Below are 26480 nucleotides of genomic sequence, written 5' to 3' on the forward strand. Positions count from 1 at the left end.
TGGCTCATGGGAGGAATACAGGACAGCGGAGAGGAACTCGTAGGATCGCGTTAGCGCTGCTGGTTCCATCCTGTGGCGGACTGAAGAACCGTTCTTTACCAGCACCGAGGATGATTCTCTGGGCGGATAACTGATGCCGGGGCGCCGGGCGGGCTGCTGTCGGCCAGCGGCGCGCAGAGGACGTGAACACCCGGCCTGAAGTGATGGAGAGGATCGGCCGCCGCAGTGAAGACAGCGACCATCAAGAGCAGGATTCCGGACAAGACTTCCGGACGACAATTTCAAAATAAAACAGCTCGCAAAAGAACGCGAAGTATTTTTTAACTTATATTTTCTTTAAACTATTTTCACTGGTACACTAGAACTCCTACAGACGCGAAACGGATGTGTGTATGATTGTGCCTGGTATTTATTCTATTTGACGACACATGTCGTGCTTTTACTTTTGCGGAACCCATCCGTGTTGTCGGAACTGTCAGCTGGACCTGTGGAGCTTCACACACAGAAGAGGGGCTGAAGTTCCAACCCATCGCACCAAATCAGGACTTGGCAGCCTTGTGAGGACATCATGAAGACATCATGAATGGGACTGCCGCTCTGCGTGTGTCTGTGTGTGTGTGTGTGTGTGTGTGTGTGTGTGTGTGTGTGTGTGTGTGTGTGTGTGGAGCCAGATGCCCTTTAAATAGCGGTGCTCGTTTGTCTGAACTGGGAACCTCGCTGAACGCAGTCCGTCTGGATCAATAAGAAGACATTTCAAGAGAAATCCCCTCAACAGTTTGCGCCTCTCACAAGTGAGTTGTGAAGGTTTTCCAAAACCTTTCTGAGCTCATTTGATGTCAGTGTTGTATAACTGCAAGTCTTAAATCAACCAGTTTACACATTTATCTTCATCCCATATCCACTAAAACCCTTTTGACAGCTTTGGAACTGAAGGTACTTTTATTTTTTTCCTCATGATTGGATGTTTCATGTACAGCAGGATTTTTCTTAATCTCCTTTTTGTACTGATTTAGGATATTCTGTGGATTATTAATCTCTGCTCAGAGACACAGGTTTTTAGATTTTTGCAGATAGAGCTGTGTTTTGTCTTCACATTCATTGTAGATTGTCTGTTGAAGGGTTTGTTGTTTTGTTGTCAAGGCTTCGTTCTCATGCCGCTCCATCATTCCTCTCCTAAACTGAATGACAAATGTTTTTATGAACTACTCCGTTACAAGCACCTTAATAAACCACTGCAGTGCTTTTATGGACAGATGTTTTAGATGTTATCGCAGTTATATAGAAATAATTATGATCTATTTCAAAATGCCTACATTCTTGCTGTAAAACAAGTCTACCCTGAGGAAACAAAATGTATTCTGACATCATTTTCTGCTTGAACTTTTGCAGAGTTGTGCTCTGAGATCAACATGTGCTCTTCAACGCTGACGCAAAAGAAGAAGAAGCCCCTGTAGATGGAGTAGGATCGCCTGTCCATACATTTCCTCTTGGGATCAATGACGGGACCCAACTCCCCCAGCCGGACCAGCACGTCCCCCCCCAAGCTGAGCCGGTACAGCCGCTCCAAGAGCTCCAGCTCACACTGCCTCCTGCGCTACAGCACCAGGGACGCGTCCTCCGCCTCGCCTCCCAACAACAGCCCCAGGTCCCCCGACGAGGAAGAGGAGAAAGATGGAGGGGTTCTGTTCTACGTCAACAGGACTGGTTTTCCCATTGAGGGGGTCACCTGGGAGAGGATGTGGTCCCATGTGGCTGCTGTACATCCAGAGGGCCAAGAGATGGTGGACCGGATACGAAACACTGCATATCTTCCTAAGGTGAGCAGACAGTGGTGGGTTCTTCTCTCCATGCCTGAAAACACTTTATTTAACTTTTAGTAATATATAATGTCTAACATGTAAAGCTACCTGTTTTATGGGGACTTCAGTAGAAATAAGGACTGAAAACAAACTGTAAAATGTATAATGTGATAGACGACTGGGGATTATCCTGATGTTATTGATACATTATTATATTCCTCTTTAGGAAAAGGCAATAATTTGCTGAAAGCTATGGCCAGAAAAATCTGGATTATCACAAATACCACAATAAAAAAAAGATTATGAGTTAGCATACAATATCAGTTAAAAGGTACACTGAACTGTTTGAATAATATATCAATAAAAAAACAACAAGCATTTACTGGTTTTAAAGTCCCAAATATGAGGAGAGATGTTTTTGCCCGGTTTTTCATCATAATTAATAGATACTGTACATCAATTGAAAAAAGCATGGGTTACATCTGCACTTAAAATTCATGTTAAACTCAGAAATATAGCTTAGATATCACTTTTAATTGCCAAAATCAGAAGCGGTAATATCATCATCAGAATTATTAGCAACAGCATCTTTACTTTGGTCATTTTATTTTTTATGCAGACGAGTAACTGGTTCAGGAAGAAAGAAACGGCATTCCTTCCCTCATGGAACTCATTGTGTGTGAACACTGAGGCCTCGGCCCAGATCGGTCTCACAGTTTTCTGTCAGCGATTCAACTGAATGCTGGTTGTGTTTTCAGCTGTGGACGAGGGAATCTTGTTGTTTAGCTCTGCTAATTGTCCATGTGGTCATTAGTGACCTGGCTGGCTGTCGGAGCTGAAAGATCTGTAGTGATCAGCTCCTGAGCAGCGAAATGTAGAAACCGTAAAAAAAACAAAACACTGGGAAGGTTTTTTGCAGGACCATTAGCACTGCATCATTACTTCAGTGCTGCTAGGGAAATAAAGACAGAAATAACCAGATAAAATCTAAATACTTGAATGATGATGGGTGCAGCGTGACCTTTCTTTGGCCCTGCAAGACTTGGACGGTGTTATTGGTGAACTAACTGGTGAACTAAATCCTTTCTTTGGGAATAATCAGAAAGAAAAAACCCCCAAAAAGCCCAAAATTCAATCATATTGAGATAAAACTTGTTGCAGGGGCCATGAATGAATTTATAGTTATTATGTATTATGGGATATGATGATGATTTAAACATTGTATTGGTTATTCTTTGTGATGTTGTTTTGTTATTTCATTGAGGGAATGAGTAGGTCAAATAGGTGTGGGCGTGAACGTTACTATAGGTCAAATGGGGCACCTTCTCACCTGTGTGGAGGAGACAGGGTGAACGGGGTTGCTGTATTTTTGTTGACCGCAACACGCAACACATCACGCAATGTTTTTATCGCTACGACTTTGTCATCACTTATATGAGTCTGTGAACAGTTTTTATGAGTTGATTATTCTTTTTTGGTTAATAAAGGATTAAACATATTTTTTTTGTATCGTGGTGATTTTTGCCTGGAAGCGTCTGACAAAGGAAGGCCCCGGCGTCAGCCTCTCAGAGACTTATTGGTTTGGAAGTCGCTACGCTTGTCATGTGCTCTTTATTATATTACCAGCCAGCATATGGGCTGACACCACATCAGACAATTTATCTTGCTTTGCATTGGTTTGCTTTGTAATAATGAACGCTGCAGGCCTTTAAAGTAGCCGCTGTGTTGTTAACCTGCAACCTGAGAAGGTGTGTGCATTTAAGGTGTGGAAGCAGGTGGTTACCACGGATACAGTTGCCATACTCTGACCCAGAGCAACGTTAACTTTGTCAGTAGGAACCATGAAACCATTAATGTTCAGTTATCTGTATTTATCACAATATGTGAGGGGTGCATCTATTTTGAACTTACTGTGACAATAACATTTGTTTTAATGACTGTGAAACATTTAACCAGTGTTTACCCCTGAAGCAAATGTCACACATTTTAAATATGAATAGATCATTCTGGTTGTTTTTAAAACAGGATTTAGAAGCCACATCATACATAATATAATATAATATAATATAATATAATATAATATAATATAATATAATATAATATAATATAATATAATATATATATACATATATATACTGTATATATTATGTTTTGTAAAAAAGTCCCTCTTTTTTTATAAAACATAATATATATTACATATATATATTATGTTTTATATATAATACTGTATATACACACACACATATATATATATACATACACACATATGTTGTGTATATATATGTGTGTGTGTATGTATGTATATATATATATATATATATACATACACACACACACACACACACACACACACACACACACACACACACACACACACACACACACACACACACACACACACACACACATATATACGTTTATATATGATATTATGCCTTTTTATGCCCTTCTATTTGTATGTTCTAGATGGGTTATTTTTTACTCTTTCTATTTGGTGTTGTACTACTTTCTATGTGCTGGTGCTTTCTGTGTGCTTTTTCTGTGTTTTTGTACTCACTGTGTGTGTGTGACGGAGAAATTAATTTCCCTGACGGAACCTCTTTAAGGGATCAGTAAAGTTCTACTCTACTCTCTGCTCTATAAATGTTCAAGTAGTAGTCCAAAACTTAGTGGACTGAGCTCCTGCCGCCCCAAGCAGCACTGACCTTTGGCTCTGCTGCCTGGTTCTTGTTGGCTATGATCCGTAGACCTGTGACCAGACCTTGAGAGATTAGGTAATCATTGTTATTTTAAAGTAAAGTTCACATTAGAAGTGTTGTCAGAGTCTGTAATAGCTGCTGGAAATCCTAATTTATTTCTCCTGAAGACTGTTTTCACTTCATCAAAAGTGCAAATACTGATGCTTTTTTTATTTAATATGTGGAAGCTGATGGATTTGACAGGTCGCTACAGTCACGTCCTTTAATGAAAAACATTAATTAACAATTAACAAGTTTGCATTCTGAGCTGTTATACACATGGTTGGCAAGAAATGTGATGGAATGCTGAGAAATAAGAATTTAAAAAAAATACTACCCAGCTTTCAAAAGGCAGTGGCTCTGGCTAGTCGAGACTCCGTTAGCTCCTGTTGTCAGTGAGTTCATGCTAGCACTGTATCTGTCCTCGTCTTGGCATGGGTGCCAAATCCCTCTGATACAATCTGGGTGGCGGATAATCTCTGGGCACCAACTGGACTACCTAAAGGACTTAATAGGAAGCAATACAAGCTAGACCTTCACTTCAGATCTCTGTCAGGGCAATGAGAAGCACAAACAAGGTCCTCTACTGCAGTTTAAGATGTCTGTCATTTATTCTACCGCATCCCACAATGCCAAAAATACCACGATGTAAAACTTACACGTTCTGAACAGTTTACAATTTAATAAATGAACTGATTACGACAGGACAGTAAGCCGGTCAGAACAGTAGAATTGTGAACTAAACATAGAAGCACACTGGATTACAAACAGTTCAGCAATTTCTGCAGAAATTTTACAAGGTATAAAATATAAAAACAAATGTATTTTATAAAAAAAAAGACCTGAAAAACTCATCATCATCATCAGTCTGAAGCACTTCTGAGAAAATAGATTAACGGCAGTCAATAATCAATAATTAAGTTAGAGAAAAGTAACGACTGCTCAATCAAGAAGTCCATGGCGTTCCGATGTGGTCATTTTTGATATTGATTCAGAAAAAAGTTTTTAAAAGCTTTTTCAAAGGCAGGTAGAGTTCCTAGACTCCTAACTTAGTTGTCCAGTTTGCTCCACAGTTTGACACAAGTAAAAGATAATGAACACGTTTTTAATGTAGTTTCTTGCTTTCTTCTGTAAAAATAAACTGGACCAAAAACGTGAAAAACAACGATGCTTCGGGCATCTCGTGTCATTTTTGTCTTGCTCGGCATACAACCAGATAGTTTTATTCAGTTGTTTGTGTTTATGTTTATTGATCCCTTTTAATGTGGGTGCATTTCATTCAAATGTGTTTTGGGACAAAGAGTTCCAGACGACAGCAGCTACAAGACACACTTTTTTCCCTGTGATGAATGTAAGCCTCCAGGGCCTGCTGTCAGCAGCGAAGGAGAACAAGTCCTCATGACTTTTTATATCAGCAGATAAAACAGGGGATTACAAGTAACAGGAAAGACTCATGTAAAATAGTCTTAAATGAATAAGAAATCAAAATGTTCCAGCAGTATGAGTGCATTTGAACTTGAACTAGTCCTTTCTCATCCTGCAGACTTTTTGGTCTTTCTGTTTGTGACTCTTTCTTTACTCTTTTTGACCTTTGAGGTCGTCACTCTCTCATCACCTTCTACTTCACATCCTCCTCTCCCAAAAGTTCAAAAACCAGGAAGGTCATTATTGATATCACAAGCCCCCCCTGTCTCTGGGTCATCTTGAACCCGTCTTGTCTCCGGTTACGGTCCCTCTGTGTCGGGCCGGCTGATGGGGGGCTCAGGTTGCCGGCTTGCCTCCTGGCCCCGGAGAAATGAAACAGAGCTGGGGGAAATGATGAGGAGGGAAGAGAAGGGCGTTTAGGGGGAGACATATGTCAGATAACTACAAAGTGAAGGAGCTTGGGTAGAGGAGGAAGTGAACAAAAGAGAAATTGGGGAGGGAAAAACACATGAAGTGTCTGTTAAACTGGAACCAGCTAATGATGCTGTCTCAGCCGAACTCCTGAGGGTGAGAAGGACTCACCTTCAGTTCTTTGTCATGTACTGTAATTGTTGACGTACCCACCTGAAGGTGCTGTGAATGGAACGGTTTATGGTTACATCGTGTTTTAAATTTGAACTCATCTGTAAGGAAGTTGTTCCCATAATATGATGACAGCAACAGCAAAACAACATCGCTGGCTGATGTTCAGAGGAGACGATGATGACAGGAAGGGATCATCAGTCATCTCCTGATCCAGCACAAAGCAGCTTTAGTGTGTGTGTGTGTGTGTGTGTGTGTGTGTGTGTGTGTGTGTGTGTGTGTGTGTGTGTGTGTGTGTGTTCACCAGCTGATTCTGTAGTCCTCCATACTGAGGATTTTACTGCAGGGTGATTATATACCAGTAAAACGTGCTATTTACTGGGTCAGGCAGAGCGACTTTCTGCCAATCAAATCCAGTATAATGTTTTCAGTTTGATCTAAATAGTTTTGATGAAAACACCATGTATTCTATTATCACCATAATTTATAATAGGTTCATTTAATGTTGTTGTGGATCATGCACCCCAGTTCTTTCAACATGATGATCTTTAGTCTACATATATTACTCTTCATCTTGCCTTGTTGTCCTCCTCATCTCTCAGGATGTTAATAACCAGCAGAGGAAGCGATGGGGCTGATGCTATAGTCCTCTCTTCCTGCGTGGACACAAACCTCCAAACACAGGCTGGCTGCTTTGCCTGTCAGAGGAAGTGTCGGTTTGTGTTTAGGTCTGACTCACCCTCTGCTGATGCGCTCACGTCCTTCTCACGAGGCCACGTCTGTGACCTTTGTTTCTTCCGTGAAATGGTTTTGGTTAAGGTGACATGGCTCCAAGAGCAGCAGCGGAGAGCCTTTTATGTCCTCCACGAGGCTGTCCATTCACGCTGTGGGCGGCGAGTGTCAGACCAGCAATTTACGATGGTGCTCAACACACAACCCTAACACTCTGTGGTGTCACGCTCCTCGTTTTCATTTGATCCGGTGGCTGCTGTCGGTCTAACACGGATTCAACACATAACTAGAGGTGGTAGCTGAAGGAAATGACTTGATCACGGTCACCTGACAGAGCATTCAGACGGAGAAACACACGTAGTGTCACCAGTCGTTCTGCACCGCCCTCCTGTCTGACCAGCTTGTAAACCAGAGAGTCATCAGCGTAACGCTTTTCTGGAACATGACTGATGAGTATAAACATGGTGGTTTAGGGGGTGTGTGTTACAACATGACTGTTATCTGAAGATGTGTGTAAATCTCTCTCCTCTCTCCTCCTCTCCAGCACGCCGTTCCCTCGGTGCCGACCTTCAGACCCTCCATGTCGGTCCCAGAGTGGCTGGTGGCCGTCCAGAACTACATGAAGGCTCTGCAGTATCCTTCAACACAATCACAGGCGGTATATGTAGCCATGACAACAGCTGCTGTACACTTGACCGGTGAAAGTCTTGTTGTACATGTAGTGTTTATAAAAATGAAAGGTAAATCTGCGTGATGAAGGCGTGAACCGATGGACCAGCCAATAGAAGCAGACCTTTCCGGCGCTGTGACATCAGGTCTGATTCAATGTCAGGAGGGCTAAACAGAATGTTACCCTAACATTTCCATCAGATACAACCACACAGGAACCCAGTTCTTTGAAATCAAGAAGAGCCGTCCTCTAAGCGGGTAAGCAGTCTCTATTAGGAAAGGACATTCAGACCGTGTGGTAATAATCAGATCAATACAGAAACATGTTTACGGGAATCTTCATCTGAATTTAGATAATAATTACTCAGAGCCAATTTTACATACAGTACCCAGAAATGCTGTCATACAGTTTTATCTTGACATACAAGCGACTCGAAATATGAGTTTGATGAGATACGAGTTGTTTTTGTCTAACATACAAGCAAAGTCCGAGATACGAGTCGTGCTTCAGGACAACACCGGTGTTGGCGGATGGATACGACGTCAGTGAGACCGGATCTCGTTCTTTACCGCGTGTTGGCGGATGGATACGACGTCAGTGAGACCGGATCTCGTTCTTTACCGCGTGTTGGCGGATGGATACGACATCAGTGAGACCGGATCTCGTTCTTTACCGCGTGTTGGCGGATGGATACGACGTCAGTGAGACCGGATCTCGTTCTTTACCACGTGTTGGCGGATGGATACGACGTCAGTGAGACCGGATCTCGTTCTTTACCACGTGGTGGCGGATGGATACGACGTCAGTGAGACCGGATCTCGTTCTTTACCACGTGGTGGCGGATGGATACGACGTCAGTGAGACCGGATCTCGTTCTTTACCACGTGGTGGCGGATGGATACGACGTCAGTGAGACCGGATCTCGTTCTTTACCACGTGTTGGCGGATGGATACGACGTCAGTGAGACCGGATCTCGTTCTTTACCACGTGGTGGCGGATGGATACGACGTCAGTGAGACCGGATCTCGTTCTTTACCACGTGGTGGCGGATGGATACGACGTCAGTGAGACCGGATCTCGTTCTTTACCACGTGGTGGCGGATGGATACGACGTCAGTGAGACCGGATCTCGTTCTTTACCACGTGTTGGCGGATGGATACGACGTCAGTGAGACCGGATCTCGTTCTTTACCACGTGTTGGCGGATGGATACGACGTCAGTGAGACCGGATCTCGTTCTTTACCACGTGGTGGCGGATGGATACGACGTCAGTGAGACCGGATCTCGTTCTTTACCACGTGTTGGCGGATGGATACGACGTCAGTGAGACCGGATCTCGTTCTTTACCACGTGGTGGCGGATGGATACGACGTCAGTGAGACCGGATCTCGTTCTTTACCACGTGTTTGCGGATGGATACGACGTCAGTGAGACCGGATCTCGTTCTTTACCACGTGTTGGCGGATGGATACGACGTCAGTGAGACCGGATCTCGTTCTTTACCACGTGTTGGCGGATGGATACGACGTCAGTGAGACCGGATCTCGTTCTTTACCACGTGTTGGCGGATGGATACGACGTCAGTGAGACCGGATCTCGTTCTTTACCACGTGTTGGCGGATGGATACGACGTCAGTGAGACCGAATCTCGTTCTTTACCACGTGTTGGCGGATGGATACGACATCAGTGAGACCGGATCTCGTTCTCGTTGGTATAAAGATGTAGCTCATGTGTTCTCGTGAATTTTCTGTCTCTTTTCATTCTTTATTGTTTATGTAACTTATATATAACTTATATAATGTAACTAATAACATATATATAATTAATAATTCACAGATAAAGTCTTTTTTTCATAATTTGTGTTGTTTGGGACTTTTTTATGAGCCTGGGAGGGATTAAAATGATTTCCGTTATTTTAAAAAGGGTAAAAGGTTTGTTTGAGGGGAGAATTAAACTTGTATCTCGAGGTACGACTGTGTTACTGTTCTATGTTACAAATGGAAGAACAGTTTAAACAAGTTAATCTTCTACTGAAGGATTCTGTCGTACTTCAGTCCACCAACAGTAACGGGTTATGTGTGTTCTACCAGTGAGGAGCTGAGGATTCTGGGAAACATGTGAATGCTTTAGAAGAAAAAGAATATTTTATTCATCCCATAGGAAATTATTTGTTCACTCATGGTGTTTGGTTAGTGTATTCAAACATGCAAATATGTGTGTACAAGCCCCTGAAACGACCCCCCCCCCACACACAAGGGGCCTATAGGCATACAATAATTACAAAGGGGGGCAGAGTGACGGGCAGCTCCTTCTTTGGTGCGCCCTAAGTCAGCAGCTTGTAGGGGGGCGGTGCCTTGCTCAGGGGCACCTTGGTAGTGCTCAGTGGGTGGGCTAGTACCTCCCACTCCAAATGTTTTTAGCCCGGGTCTTGAACCAGCAACTTCTAGTCCCCAGTTGAAGACTGAGCTCCTGCCACTCCTGGAAAAGAAACTCAGGCCCCAGTGAGATTTGAACTCACGACCCCTGGTTTACAAGACCAGTGCTCTAACCACTGAGCTATGAGGCCTTGTTGTCGTCTGTGTATTAATACATGTTGTTGGATGATGATTTGTAACAACGGCAGCTGATCTGTTTCCTTAAAGTGGTGGAGAGCTCCAAAAATAACCTTTGACCTCTGTGGGAAACCTGACTCATGTGCAGTGACTTCAATTTGAAGATCGGAATGACATCTTTAATAATTTATTTCTCTCTCCTCCTCTTTCACCGTTCTCTCTCCCTCTTCTCACGTGATCGTCCTCTTCCATTCCTCCCTCGTGTTTTTTCCTTGCTGTTCTTCATTTCTTCCTTTTTTCTGCCTTGCCCTGCTCCTTTGCCTGATTCCTGCTCCTCCTCCTCTTCTTCCCTGCTGCTGCCTTCCACTCTCACTCATCCTCTTCCTTACCCTTCCTCTTCCTCGTCTCCTCCTTCTCCAGGCTGATGGAGACAGCGAGAGAGATGATCAGGGAGTCCTTGCCAATCAAATGTCTGGAAGCCGTAATCTTGGGAATGTATCCTGTCATGTTTGCAGGGAGGACACTGGACCAAGAGGTTATTCTGTCATCTGTGTGTGAAATCAATGAGACAGGTTGCTCTAATGTCCCAACTCCCCACCCACACCGCCACCCTTTCTAGCTCTTACTGAACCATGTTGCCTGGCAACAAGCCTTCTTCAAAGTTTAACCCACCAGCAGTCACACATTCACATTCTTTCACTCACAGGCTTAGTATCGTCTGCTTAAATGTTAAAGCTGCGGTATGTAGTTCGTGCTTGAGCTGTTCTCCCTGCTTCCTGTCGTCAGTATGTGTCGCTATGCAGTCATTGGGACCAAATCTCTGTTGTAGTCGCCCAACATCCTCCATCCTTGAGGATCAGATCTCTACTTCCTGTCAATCATTGTGTGAGTTCACAGTTACTGTTCTGTTCACACCCTTTACTGGTTACGCTTGTTTCCGTCGCCGTACCATGTGTTTCGTATCGTATCATTTACAAAGGTTTTCTGTTTCACCCTCATTCGTTGGTCCTTCCACATCTTGAGGCAAAGAACAGCAATTCTGGAATAATGAATCAGATTAGCAGATTAACAACAACAAAAAGATTTTTTTATATCCGTCCCTTTGGATTAGAATTTCATGAAGTTGAAAATTGAGCAGCCATTCCATCCAGTTTAAAGTAGAGGAATCCTTGGTGAACTGAACCAGGACGTTTCTAGCAGTGCTGCGGTTCTGCCACCAGTTGCCATTGCAATAAATCCAAAATCCATTTACAATATATGAACAAGTTTAACAATAAGAATTTCAGTATTTTCCACACTATTAGGCACCTAAAAGCCTTTAATTTTCTCAATTTCTTATAATCCAATGTGCCTTATATATGAAGCAGTTTTAAAACAGACCATCCATTGAAGATGAGTTCTCAGATGCGCTTTATAATCCAGTGTGTTTTATGTATAATCATTTTTTTGAAAATAGGCCACTCATTGAAGGTGTGCCTTATAATCCAGAGCACCTTATAATGTAGAAAATACTGTAATACATTGCACATCATATGTGGACTGTGTTTATCATATTACTTTTTTTTTGAAAGTTATAAACTGATTATTAAATTTTTTCATCAATTTATCCAAATAGTTATTTTGTGTAATTCTGAAAATCTCAGAGCTGGGAGGCTGACGAGTGATGAGGGTTCAGTGACTCAGAGGTTCAGATCTCGTTTGTCTTGTTGACTCTCAACAGGAAACTGAACTCCTAAATGAATTCTCCGACCCTGCAGGTTAGAAACCACTGATGTTGGTGCGTCGACACACGAGGAGACGGTCCTCTGCGTTTCTAAAGTGATGTTCCTCTTCCTGGTGTGGCCCTCCTCCAGGACTGTCAGGGCTGCAGCTGAGTTTACTTGATCCTGGCTTTAGCCTGCAGAGGAAAGAGACGAGAAATAAAGTGACAAGAGCTCAACCAAATAAAACACCGGGGGGGGGGAATGAAGGGAGGAATGAGCTAGAGGCAGGGAGAAGAAAGGGAAGATAGAATGAGATTCACGGTGTTTGAGCTTTAGTGGCTCTTGGCTTTGGCAGAGGAAGTTTGTATAACTTGAGGTCAGAAGCTGTGAAGAAAGAAAAGGTTCAGGCCCCAGTGAGAATTGAACTCACGACCCCTGGTTTACAAGACCAGTGCTCTAACCACTGAGCTATGAGGCCTCAGCTGCTACACGCAGTGGACTGACAGGTCATATGCTAATACCAGAGAGGACACGCCCTCACAGTCCCTGATAGGTCACTGATCGGCTCTGACTCGGAGGGCGTTCCTGACTCCTGAGTCATGACGTCTGGGACTCTGCAGTCCAGTAGAGAACGTCACAAAGGTCACCCCCCCACCGCTTCACTGGGTCAGAGGGAGACATGAGAAGTCGACTGCTGGGGGAGGGCAGGAGCAGAGTCTTTAAAAGAAAGTCACAGGGGGGGGCAGGGTGAAGAGCATCTGGGGGGGGGCAGAGTGAAGAGCAGCTGGGGGGGGCAGAGTGAAGAGCAGCTGGGGGGGGGGCAGAGTGAAGAGCAGCTGGGGGGGTCCCTCCTGATCATTTGGGGCTTCAGCCTCTCTGCTGTTCTGCTCCTCTGCTGCCTGAATTCTGTCCAGGATGTTCAGGTTTATCTCCGGTCTTCAGATCATGCTGGGGGGGTGGGGGGGTGGACTCTTCCTGATTGCATTAACCACCACCTGTTGGTGTGGACTTTGCTCCCATTTAGTCTTAAGCAGTTAGCTGTTAGCGTTTAGCTGTTAGCATTTAGCTGTTAGCATTTAGCTGTTAGCGTTTAGCTGTTAGCGTTTAGCTGTTGTGGAGGTCAGCTGCTGCTCTGGATCTGTCTACATGGACCTCTGCAGGAAGTTGAGTCAACGTTGGGAATGTCCTGGATCTCTGAGGTGGGGGTCTGAGACCCCCCCTTACCCTGTCCACATATTCATCGTGATAAAGATAAGGAGAATCTGACAGCTGTGGTAGAAAGTCCTCATCCTGAATCTTCCTGGTTCTTCTCTGCGGTGATGAGGAGAACGAGGACCAGAGGGAGGTGGAGGTGTGGTTGAGCCTCAAGGTGCTTCATTTTGATTCAAGAGGCTTCCCCAGCTCTGACGGGCTGGTGGGGGGGAACCCATATCTAAATCATGTGAGTCGGTGTGATTGTTATCAGGTTCACTTGTTCCATTGTGTGAACGGTGGCATACACCCCCCCCCCCGGCGAGAAGCTCATTCCATTGGACGTAGGTGGCTTCTGGCACCCCCCTCTCCAACCGTCTACTCCAATCAGAAGTTCAGCTGGTTCAGTTATGATGGTGTGTGTGTGTGTGTGTGTGTGTGTGTGTGTGTGTGTGTGTGTGTGTGCGTGTGTGTGTGTGTGTGTGTGTGTGTGTGTGTGTGTGTGATCAGTGGTTTAGTTTTATTTACACTTCTTTCAGAGTGTTTAATAAAAACTGTGGCGCTCCGGCTGCTGAGGTTCAGTCATGCTCGGCAGCAGATGGTCAGCTACTGACTATTTGATACGATCCAGATCTATGTGTGTGTGTGTGTGTGTGTGTGTGTAAGTGTGTGTGTGTGTGTGTGTGTGTGTAAGTGTGTGTGTGTGTGTGTGTGTGTGTGTTTGCACCTGGACTCAGTCCAGTCCGCTGCATGAGAGCTGACTACATATACAGTAGACTGAGTCCTGGTCATGGTCTCATAGTAAAGTTTTACAATCTCTCTCCTGAATATTTCATCATAGCAGCGTCACCATGGTAACAGTGTCACCTCAGAGCAAAAAGGTGGAGGTGGAGGTGATGGATGGATGAATATTTTGTCACAATTCTGGAAGGTTTTAGTGAAATTAGCTCAAAGTAAAAATGTTCTTTTACATAGAAGTTGGTCTGAATATTGGTTTGTATATTTTGAAAGAAAAAGAGAGACGGAAGGAAAAAGTTAAATTAAAGGAGGCTTGAAAAAGAAGTGGAGAAGAGAAAAGAGGAGGTCAGAGGTCATCGTTAGTACTCTGTACTGTCGTTGAAAAAAATCACCGCATATTTAACAACATAAGTCAATATAGTTGAAATGTAATGTACATCTAGGGTTGAACATTGGTCTATCTACAAAATATTACTAATTTATAACAATTTTTTATGTTCTCAAACTTTTAATGTAATCATTTAAATATAAAGTAAAGAATATAAAGATAAATATCTCGACAGCAGAACATCCTGATGGAGTGGTCGCCTTCAGAGACAAACAACACACATCTGATCAGTTGGAGAGACATCTTGTGTTTCTTTGTGATCCAAATCCTACATCTCTACTCTCAGCTTTGTCCTCAGTGTTTTTATTTGAGCCTTGTGATGTTAACTTAAGTCATTCATTACAAACCAGACCAAGAAATACGTCCCTCCTGATTTTCCTGAACTCCCTGCCGTCGAGCAGCTACCTGACCAACGGCCTGACGTCTCTTGAGCGTTTCCCCATCAGCTTCAAGACCCAGTTTTCTGGCCACTGTTTCCACCACGTGGTGCTGGGCGTCTACTGCAACGGTCGCTACGGATCCCTGGGCATGAGCCGCCGCCAGGACCTGATGGACAAACCGCTGAGCCACCGCACGCTGGGAGAACTGGTGGCCGAGTTTGAGAGCTCCTATAAGAGATACCAGCACTCCCTGAAGAAGGTGTGAAAGGAGAGGAGGAGGGAGGAGATGTCTTTAAACCGTTGATAACGTGTTTACCTGCCCCCCCCAGGTGAAGATCGGCCTGTACGTCCCCCACGACCCTCACGTCTTCCAACCAATCGAATGGAAGCATTTAGTCCTGAACGCAGCCCGGCTGGGGGCCCAGGATATGAGGAAGGAGCTGGAGAAGCACGGCCGGGATATGAGGATGAAGGTATGGTATGGTATAGATGTACACAGGAGTCAGCTTCCTGGGTCATGTGACCGACAGGAGTCAGCTGACTCCTGTCGGTCACATGACACAGCTTCCTGTGTCGGCAGCGGATTCACGCTGGACACGCTTGATGAGAATCACGTGACAGGAAATAAACAAGTGTTGTTTTCAGTTGATGCGTGAGCAGCAGTTGTTAAGTCATCTCCATGGTAACCAGACAATCAATACTTCCTCAATTCATACACTGTTGATTCCTATCCATTAAGCTGGAAATGAATGAGCTCAAAGCTCTGTGAAGACAGTTAATCCAGCTGCTGGTCGCCATGGGAACGTTAATAACTCCACTGGGCTGCTTGACAAAATGTGATGTCAGAAAACTACCCAGACACCTGTGTTCAGTCCACGCTTTCTTTCAGAGGGTCATGTGTTCAAGCCTAAACAGACGTTCGGTATGGTCCCACAGACACGAGTGTGTGAAGGGTTCCATTGTATTTACATCACAGGTACGTTCACCAGGGTGTGAAACGGAGGCTGTGTGACTCTGATAGTAAAGGTGTGTTATTACAGGTGAACCAACACATGTACAAGAAGAGGAAATGTCTCTTCTAAATCAGAATAATAAGTAAATAATAGATAATAAATCAGAATAATTCAGATCTGAGTCACGTTTCACATTCGCTGACCGTCCTTCTCAATTTCTCTACTTTCTCTTTCTGAGCCCAGTTGTGTTAATCCACGTACACAACTTAACACAACGTTTCTCAAACTTTATTGCAGAAATGCTACTTTTTCCTATCTTTAATTGTTTTTATGTAATGAGTGAATTAAAAGTTCAAACGTTTCGCCGATCAATAACGACATCTGTTTCTGGGCTCCGGGACGCCAGCAGCAGATGGAGAATGTTCAGCAACAACAACCCCCTAACTAAATGAAGCAGGACAGTGGAAGCTGAACACGATGAGTTATAAATGGACCCTTTGGGATGTTGGGTCCAGCTTCCAGGAATGACACACAGCCCGTAGCGCTGCTGTTTACCCGCCGGAAGACAACACAAACACGGTATTTCATAGTTGAATAAAAAAGTCTCCTAAAGTCAGATGACGGGGGCCAAACCCAGCTGGTTAGGAACAGCTAAGCCTCAGTGTGAATAAAACCACATGATGGTGACGTCCCCGTCCCGCCGCTTCTCACTTCCCTCTGGCTGGGAATCACGGTTTGATCGGATGGAAACGGTTTGATCGGTGACGCGACGCCGGATCCAGACGCGGGATCCCTGGCCTTTCAGGCCCTCGCTACCAAAACCCAAGTGTGTGTGTGCAGACTTGAGTTCTGTATCCCCTCCTGTGGGTCAGTGTGGATGCAGCTTGAGCTGTCAGGATCAGAAGAGTATTTATTTTATTATATTATATTATATTATATTATATTACATTATATTATATTATATTATATTATATTATATTATATTATATTATATTATATTATATTATATTATATTATATTATATTATATTTATTCTCCGTGTTTTTTCCACCTGACCAGAGATCCCTGTTGTTTCTGGTGGCCTGAATGTGGAGTAGAACTCGTGAGGATTTAGGTCATGATGGGAAAAGAAGGACTGTGTGTGAGGAGCAGAAGGAGACAGAAATATGTTGGAGAAGTTGGAATGTTTTACATAACTTAGACTTTTTTGTGTGGAGGTGGAGTGTGTTGGGTGGGGGGACAGTAACCGTCTCCACGCTGGGGCATACAGATATGTAGGTCAACCAGTCTGCAGCTGTCACAGACTCACATTGATGAAAACACACACACACACACACACACACACACACACACACACACACACACACACACACACACACACACACACACACACACACACACACACACACACACACTCACACACAGACAGGCCTACAATAAACATTCTCCAGAGTGCAGAGGAGATTACACCAAAGTCTCACAAACCACCACATATCATCCAGGGTCTGTGTGTGTGTGTGTGTGTGTGTGTGTGTGTGTGTGTGTGTGTGTGTGTGTGTGTGTGTGTGCGTGCGTGCGTGTGTGTGTGTGCGCGCGTGTGTGCATTCTTTCGTGCTTGTGTGTGACTGTACGTGTGCGACATGCAGTGATGTGGAAAATAAAATAATATCACATTGAAACATCACTCTAAATAGAACGTAGGTCACATGATGAAGGAAATATGCACACACACACACACACACACACACACACACACGAACAGACACGCTCTCATTTATCTATTAAAACCACATGACGAGTGTGACCAGCTGTGGAGAAGGAGCGTCTTTCTGCTTCCCTTTTTCAGACCGTCGCCCCTCTGTGGTCGTCCTGCTGTTCGCTCTGAATGACGGCTTCACGTCGTATCTGTTGAACACGAGAGGCTTCATGTCGTATCTGTTGAACACGAGAGGCTTCACGTCGTATCTGTTGAACACGAGAGGCTTCACGTCGTATCTGTTGAACACGAGAGGCTTCACGTCGTATCTGTTGAACACGAGAGGCTTCACGTCGTATCTGTTGAACACGAGAGGCTTCACGTCGTATCTGTTGAACACGGGAGGCTTCACGTCGTATCTGTTGAACACGAGAATAAAATGTGTCATTGTTTAAAAAACAAATTAAAAAGGCCCGACAGTCATCAGCAGCGCTCATGAAGTGTGTTCTTCTGTGGAAGATTGAATCCAAAAGTGGTGCAAACAACCAAGGATGACTCCTTGTGATTGGTAGTTTATCATCATCATCATCACCACCATCACCATCATCATCATCATCATCATCACCATCATCATCATCATCATCACCATCATCATCATCACCATCATCATCATCACCATCATCACCATCATATACAGACTGTAATCTCTCTGAGGAACTGTTCACTAAGACCTGCTGTGTTGATTTTGTGTTGATTTTCTTCATCAGATCCTGAAATCCTCCAGCGCTCAGTCACCAATCAAGGAGCGCAGCAGGGGGAAGTCCTTATCGCCACGGCGACGACAGAGCAGTCCCCAGCGATGCTTCGCACACCGCAGGGACAAGTCGTGAGTGTTCACCATCTCTTATCTCTTTCCTGCCTCCGGACAGGAAACCTGGAGCGGATGATGTGTTTATGGGATTGTTCTCTCTCTCCCGGCTCGTTTCCATCATTTCAAACGACAGTTTCTAAACGTATCAATGACATCACCCATGTTTAAACGCAGAAGGTATTCATTAGTCCTGGTGCTCTCCTCCTCCTCCACCTCCCCCTGTCAGTTCCTCCTCACAGCCTTTCTCAGGTCACAGAGTTTAAGCAGTGTGTGTGTGTGTGTGTGTGTGTGTGTGTGTGTGTGTGTGTGTGTGTGTGTGTGTGTGTGTGTGTGTGTGTGTGTGTGTGTGTGTGTGTGTGTGTGTGTGTGTGTGTGTGTGTGTAGGACAGGACTCAGACCATGTCAGAAAAGAAAATGTAATATTGTTTAATTACATTTATAAAATGTTTTCTTGAGCGACTGCTGACAGTCGGGGTGTCTGAAGCATAAAACTGACTGAACCCCAAATAGATGACATTCTTTTAGGGTGAGCAGCTCGTAAAAGCATCATGACTCACCAGCAGACACACACACACACACACACACACACACGCACACGCGCACACACACACACACACACACACACACACACACAGGATACTGAGTGTGTTTGTGTTTGCTGTCAGCTGTGTCGGGATGTAACACAATCTGACTGTGACAACAGCTGCGGCTGAGCCATACTGCAGAGTCAACACACACACACACACACACACACACACACACACACACACACACACACACACACACACACACACACACACACACACACACACACACACACACACACACACACACACACACACACACACACACACACACACACACACACACACACACAGGATCAGAACATGGAGAGTTTTCCATTTTACTCTCTTTCAGGCACCAAAACACAAATTATCTGAACTCCTAATAACTCCTGACTCATTATTAGATCATTGACGACCAAATTCAGTTCTTCCACAACAAAGTGAGATTGTTTAGTTGGTTTTCTTGGTTCTAAACTCAGATGTTTTCCCATCATCATAAACGTTTCTGATTTATTTCCATCTACATCCGTATCGCCTAAAGGAAGAGACACACTCACTCTGGACACAGGTGTTCAGATCTTGCACAGGGAGGGCAGAAGGTTTGAGAGAGAAGTGAAAGAAGCATTCATGTCAAAGTGGAGAAGCCATCTGTGAACCGGGGGGGGGGTCACAGATATTATTAATTTACAGATAAATGATTCTCCTTGGATCAAATCAGATGTGAGCATGTTTTCTGATTGGTGAATTAGGTTTATTGTCTCTTCAAGTCAGAAGATGGTGGAACAGATCAGGACACAGGAGAACAGCTGATAACCACTTCAACCACTTGACCGCGGTGCTCAGAAAGCTCTCACTGCTGTCAGCGGAGCCCTCACACACCTCAGAGTGTTACTGCGTCAGACAGCTGCAGCTGAGACAGCTGAGAGCAGCAGCGTTAGACCACCAGGGGTCACGCGTGTCCCGGTGTGTCACTCAGGAAACACAGACCACCAGGGGTCACGCGTGTCCCGGTGTGTCACACAGGAAACACAGACCACCAGGGGTCACGCGTGTCCCGGTGTGTCACACAGGAAACACAGACCACCAGGGGTCACGCGTGTCCCGGTGTGTCACACAGGAAACACAGACCACCAGGGGTCACGCGTGTCCTGGTGTGTCACTCAGGAAACACAGACCACCAGGGGTCACGCGTGTCCCGGTGTGTCACACAGGAAACACAGACCACCAGGGGTCACGCGTGTCCTGGTGTGTCACACAGGAAACACACAAAGACAGACAACAGAAAAAACAAGTGATTCAAAGTCTACAGAGATGTTTACAATCCTCTCATACTTCCTGTTGTACTTCCTGTTGTACTTCCTGTTGTACTTCCTGTTGTACTTCCTGTTGTACTTCCTGTTGTACTTCCTGTTGTACTTCCTGTTGTACTGCCTGTTTACCGTGGGTCAGAGAGGACTGGAATTTCATCTATGCTGTATGTGGTTCACATGTAGAGATAGATCATATGTAGAGATAGATCATATGTAGAGATAGATCACATGTAGAGATAGATCATATGTAGAGATAGATCACATGTAGAGATAGATCACATGTAGAGATAGATCACATGTAGAGATAGATCACATGTAGAGATAGATCACATGTAGAGATAGATCATATGTAGAGATAGATCACATGTAGAGATAGATCACATGTAGAGATAGATCACATGTAGAGATAGATCACATGTAGAGATAGATCACATGTAGAGATAGATCACATGTAGAGATAGATCACATGTAGAGATAGATCACATGTAGAGATAGATCACATGTAGAGATAGATCACATGTAGAGATAGATCACATGTAGAGATAGATCACATGTAGAGATAGATCACATGTAGAGATAGATCACATGTAGAGATAGATCACATGTAGAGATAGATCACATGTAGAGATAGATCACATGTAGAGATAGATCACATGTAGAGATAGATCACATGTAGAGATAGATCATATGTAGAGATAGATCATATGTAGAGATAGATCACATGTAGAGATAGATCACATGTAGAGATAGATCACATGTAGAGATAGATCACATGTAGAGATAGATCACATGTAGAGATAGATCACATGTAGAGATAGATCACATGTAGAGATAGATCACATGTAGAGATAGATCACATGTAGAGATAGATCACATGTAGAGATAGATCACATGTAGAGATAGATCACATGTAGAGATAGATCACATGTAGAGATAGATCACATGTAGAGATACATCACATGTAGAGATAGATCACATGTAGAGATAGATCACATGTAGAGATAGATCACATGTAGAGATAGATCACATGTAGAGATAGATCACATGTAGAGATAGATCACATGTAGAGATAGATCACATGTAGAGATAGATCACATGTAGAGATAGATCACATGTAGAGATAGATCACATGTAGAGATAGATCACATGTAGAGATAGATCACATGTAGAGATAGATCACATGTAGAGATAGATCACATGTAGAGATAGATCACATGTAGAGATAGATCATATGTAGAGATAGATCACATGTAGAGATAGATCACATGTAGAGATAGATCACATGTAGAGATAGATCACATGTAGAGATAGATCACATGTAGAGATAGATCACATGTAGAGATAGATCACATGTAGAGATAGATCACATGTAGAGATAGATCACATGTAGAGATAGATCACATGTAGAGATAGATCATATGTAGAGATAGATCACATGTAGAGATAGATCACATGTAGAGATAGATCACATGTAGAGATAGATCACATGTAGAGATAGATCATATGTAGAGATATATCTCCAATAAGAGGAGATGACAGGACGGTAGAGGAGGAGAGAGGAGAGGTTTGGGGGTAAAAGGAGGGACGAAGGGGCTGTCACCTCAACATCAACACTTCTTTGTGGGTCAGAGCCTGAAAGTGTTGCAGGGCCCACTGAAGAACTCAGACAGGATAGAGGACAGAGTACGGGAGGAAACGAGAAGGGAAGAAAGAGGAGCCATGACACGGGGGCGCATTGAGAGGAGGAGAGCGTCGGGGGTTTCATTTCTTCAGAGAGCTGAATATGTTTCTGTCCTAAACTCTGTTTCTTCCACTCTTCTCAAACAGGCTCATCGCCACTGAACATGTACAATATGTATATTTTGATTGTTGATCTCATAGCTGGTGTTTATTTCTGTTAATCAAGGATTATTTTTCACTGGTAGAAAGTTGGGGTTCTGGTGGCGTTCTGTGGGGTGACTCTGGAACGATGCTAATAAGCTGCGTCCGTCGCCCCTGGTGGTCTGAGTGTTTCTACCTGCTCTGTGTCTGACAGGCCGGCCGCGGTGGGAAGGAAACCCCCCGAGCTCAGCACCCTCAGTGACGGCTACCAGATCCGCATCTGACCCCCCCACCTCTCCTCCAAAGCATCTCAGAGTATGTCCAGCCTCCTCTGACACCCCCATGTCCAAGATTCTCCATGTGCCGTCTTCGTTTGTAGGAGATGAGTCGCTGCAGGAGGATCAGAGAAGGTGGATGATGAACGCCCAGTGAGAGCGTCTGATGATTGTGTTTGTGGACGCTGGCGGCTTTAGCTCCGCCCCTCTGATGGATTCCAGACAGTGACGTCATCTGGTTTCTAGAGTTCACTTTTTTCTCTGATGGTCTGGAAGCAACAGGGTCAGCCCTCAGTGATGGTGTGTGAGAGAAGGGTTCCATCAGGAAGGGAAGTGTGTGTCGATACTGGGGGGTCAAAGTGTGTGTGGACAGACCGTCACACATCACGGACTACAAGTGGATCAATTTGTTACTGAGATGCTGCAGCTCTTCGACTTCGTCTTTGATAATAATATCTCTACCAGAAGCTTTTAGGTGAACTTTGACTTCTCCTGGACCAACTATGATGAGTAAGTGTATCGATCAGCGCACACGGTGAACAACACACAGAGGAGGTCCATGAGAAGTCAAAGATCTAGACAGCAGATGACGCGGTGAAAAGAGAACGGATGGATGGACAATCTAGAAGTTTCTGGTGATCACAAGAAAAACGTTGTGAGAAAAAGTTGTGTGTAAAAAGTTTCTTCAGGAGCATAAGAAACTGAGTTTCAGGCCTCAGACCCTGGAAATGTCTACACCTGAGGGCGTGGCGTCCCTGACGGGTGGTCAGCTGATGACCCCACTGCTAACTCACTTCCTGTTGTATCTCCACACCGTTTTTTCCTTGTGCATGGAAACCTCTAGATATATGTAGGAATTTTCTCCACTTCATGACATCTTCTCTTCAGTGATGCAGCTGTCACACCCACGGAACCCAGACTTGACCTTCGCCCTATGCTGTACCGGTTTCAGCCCATACATAGATGTGGGTGATCCTCTTCGTCTGCGTTAACGTTGGAATGTCTTTCCTCAGCCCTCACAGCACTGCAGCAATATCACGTTAACACGTGTGGTTCGTTATCAGTTGGATCGATGACGCCTTTTATCCAGTGGATCTTCTGCACTCAGCAAGTTTGAGCAGCACTCTACTGTTCTACCCTTCTTCACCTTCTTTATCAGACGTTTCAAGTGTCAAAGGTCACCACGGAAACTCCTGGGTTCAAACATCTTGATGTTTGACAAACAGAACTGTAAGAAAAGGAGTTTGTAAGTCGTTGAACTTCAGCTGTGCTTTCAGTTACTGCTGGAGACAAATGAGATCCACAATAAATGGACGTATGAGGACTGGCCCTCTGTCTCTACCGGAACAGGAAGTCGGTTCAGTACTTTATGGACCGTCTCACACCGGTCTGGTGTTCACCCGATGGTCGTGTGGATTCTCTGGTCGAGGCCTCGGATCAGTCACAGCTGAGGAGCTTGAAGTGTCCCATCACAGACGTCTGGGACGATGCTCGGTTTGAAACAAAAACTTGAAACTTAAAAACAGGACATTTGAACAGTATTCGTTATCACGGAGCTCAGAGATGTCAGACGTGTGGGTCAGGAGGACAGCTGTGTGGACCGGCTGGGACACAAGCACAAACAGCCCTTCTCTGCTGCTCACAGGAGGTTACATCTACAGCCTCGGTTTTTAATCTGAGAGAAGCTGTTTGCACTTAATCCACCAGTTAAAGATGAAGTTGTTCTCTAAAGAGCTGAAGAATGAGCTGAGGGTACGCTGCCTCTACGATTAAAGAAATGATTCATCTGAATGTTAGGAGGAAAATGGTCTTCCCCAAAATCAAGCAGAAACATGTTTGTGGAGAAGAAGAGAGAAGACAAACATCAGCAGAATAATTCACCTCTGCTAGAGGCCATGCTAAGTGAGGAAACGCTCCTGGTTAAAGGCATTGTGGGAAATGTTTGGCTGCCAGCCGTAGTACAGAACAGAGTCTACTCTGTTAACTGTTGAGGTGAGAGGACGGTCCTGATGAGTCAGTTCAATGATATCTATTTATATGGAGCCAAAGGACTAACGAAGTAAATCAACTTAGCAGGTTAGTGATGTGGGCCCCCCCCCCACATGAGCAGAACATGCAGACAGCGTTGAGGAAGAACTGATAGAAACGTCAGGTAGATACAAGACTGACGGTGGGCGGAGCCTCTGCTTTGGTCGGGGTGAGACAGAGACGGGGGGGGGGGGCATCGATCAGAATGAACAAACCGAACCCGTTTCCCCCCGTAGACCAGACTCTGGATCTACTAGCAGATCTAAACACGACCTCTTGTCTCACGGAACCTCCTTCCCTATCTGTGTCGTCTCTCAGGGCTCCGGTCCCATCAGTCAGCAGCTGGGGGGGCTCTGAGTCGGGGTGCCCTGATTGTTTTAGGACTTTATTTGAATGTTTGATGATGTCCCTGTAGAACACATTTCTCACCGCCTGACGACCGCCAAACATTTCATCCCGGCTTTGTTCTTCCAACGATGAGCTATGCACTGAGAGAGGAGGTTCCCACCGAGCACCAACATCCTGGTCTTCCACGTGTCAGCCCCTAGAGGGGGAACATGCTGGACCGTTTGTGGATAAAGACCAACAACCGGTGGTGTGTAATAATCCTGTGAGCTTTCCTCCTCTGCCTGTAAACCACAGCATTAACCCCGTCCTGCCTGAGCCGTCGTCACTCATCAAACGAAGCTCTGCAGAAGGTGTGGGTCACACCTCCAGCTACGGCACAGACGTTCATGCCTATTTGTACTGGTTGTGATGATGCGCTGCAGAAGGTGTTACCATCCTGTACTGACGCCACCACTACACTGTCAAGACCAGCAGCTATTTCCTGACTGACCGTCAGGTTTTATTACAACTTTACAGGATGGAGATTGAAAATTGAAGTTGTAAATTTATTCCTGGTGCAAAAATGACAATCTGAAGACATCAAACCTGCAGTTTTTGGTTGGGATGTTACCCGGCAACAGAGACGCACCTGACGGGTCACAATTGAATCACTGTAGCAACAGATTCTCTGCTTGACAGTTTCTTTCTCTTTTAGTTTGTCTGAGTCGTGTTCTGACCTGCTGAATCCATTTGAGCAAGAAACGATTTGATTCTTTGATTGTACATTTAGTTTTGAATGAAAAGCATTTTGTTTGAAAAAAAAAAAAAGACGGTGCTCTTTTTGATGGCCTTTAAACGCGCTCACCTTCATCAGCTCCATCCTGGTTCTAAACTCACACATTACTGTAGTTCAGCTCTGCAGTCAGCCACAAAGGAGGCGACCTAAACACGGTAGACACGTTTAAATTACAATCTTTACTTTGATTTATTTAACAGCAGCAATAATGTCTCCTGTGATTCATTTAAAATGATGCCCTAAGCTTTTCCTGCTGCTGCTGAAGTCAATTCTTAGCCAGATTTGAACAACATATCTCGATGTTGAAATATGAGGCGGATAGAAACTCGTCCAGCGGAGCGTCAGTGCCTCAGAGGAGCCGAACCAGAGAGGATCTTCTTGAACTTCACACGTTGTGTCTTTGGTGTGTTTGTGTGTCTGAAGGAGTTCCTGCAGAAAAGCCCCTAAAACTGTCAGCAAGCTTCAAACCGTCTGCTTCAGTTTTCATCCAGGTTTGTTTCAGCCGTTTAATTTTCCTGTCCCAAACGGATTTTCAACCTTTGCAGCAAAAAAAGTGTTTTTTGCCCCCCCCCCCATTTCTGGGAAAAAAAACATCATTACTGTTGTGAACATTTAAAAGCAGACACATCTGCACTGTTATGTGAAGAACATAGGGAAGGTCAGCACGTGTGTGTGTGTGTGTGTGTGTGTGTGTGTGTGTGTGTGTGTGTGTGTGTGTGTGCCTCTAACAGCCAGCTGATCAGACACCTTTAGACTGAAGCACCTGATGTTAATCTGGGGGACCCTCTGGGGTTGCACTACTTTCTAGTGGTTCCCAGTTTGAGGCTCTTGTGTGGTTTGTTTACCTGTGGAGGAGAAATGACCCCAATGATGTTATTATTGTGACTCTCCTACTGTTACTTCATGTGTTCTTTTAATAAAGGATCTATGTTTCTA

At 44.5% G+C, this 26480-nt stretch overlaps 1 protein-coding gene and 2 non-coding genes across 6 annotated transcripts; 1 reads left to right on the forward strand and 2 right to left on the reverse strand.

The window, feature by feature from the left end:
* Positions 1-26480, forward strand: vash2 (vasohibin 2). 4 transcript variants are annotated; one of them, XM_068341904.1, is made up of 10 exons: positions 1-313; positions 480-791; positions 1390-1817; positions 7821-7909; positions 8147-8203; positions 10922-10996; positions 14923-15160; positions 15231-15374; positions 18318-18436; positions 22333-26480. In XM_068341904.1, exons 3-10 carry the CDS (start codon positions 1497-1499, stop codon positions 22400-22402), a joined length of 1113 nt encoding a protein of 370 aa, XP_068198005.1. In that variant the 5' UTR covers positions 1-313; positions 480-791; positions 1390-1496; the 3' UTR covers positions 22403-26480. The 4 variants fall into 4 exon arrangements, with proteins under 4 accessions (XP_068198005.1, XP_068198004.1, XP_068198007.1 ...); XM_068341903.1 differs by having other exon boundaries at positions 1-791; XM_068341905.1 differs by lacking the exons at positions 1-313; positions 480-791 and adding an exon at positions 799-933.
* trnat-ugu (transfer RNA threonine (anticodon UGU)) lies at positions 10443-10515 on the reverse strand. The gene has a single exon. It is a non-coding gene; the product is annotated as a tRNA-Thr (tRNA).
* trnat-ugu (transfer RNA threonine (anticodon UGU)) lies at positions 12610-12682 on the reverse strand. Its single transcript has one exon. It is a non-coding gene; the product is annotated as a tRNA-Thr (tRNA).

The sequence above is a fragment of the Antennarius striatus genome, chromosome 19 (assembly GCF_040054535.1).
Source record: "Antennarius striatus isolate MH-2024 chromosome 19, ASM4005453v1, whole genome shotgun sequence".
In the NCBI taxonomy this organism is placed as follows: Eukaryota; Metazoa; Chordata; class Actinopteri; order Lophiiformes; family Antennariidae; genus Antennarius; species Antennarius striatus.

Excerpts from the sequence above, each read along its gene's own strand:
- vash2 (XM_068341903.1), top strand. The coding sequence starts at position 1,497 with ATGACGGGACCCAACTCCCCCAGCCGGACCAGCACGTCCCCCCCCAAG. Across the intron at positions 15,161-15,230 it reads ACCAGCACTCCCTGAAGAAG|GTGAAGATCGGCCTGTACGT; the intron begins GTGTGAAAGGAG and ends TGCCCCCCCCAG. Across the intron at positions 15,375-18,317 it reads GCCGGGATATGAGGATGAAG|ATCCTGAAATCCTCCAGCGC; the intron begins GTATGGTATGGT and ends TTTCTTCATCAG.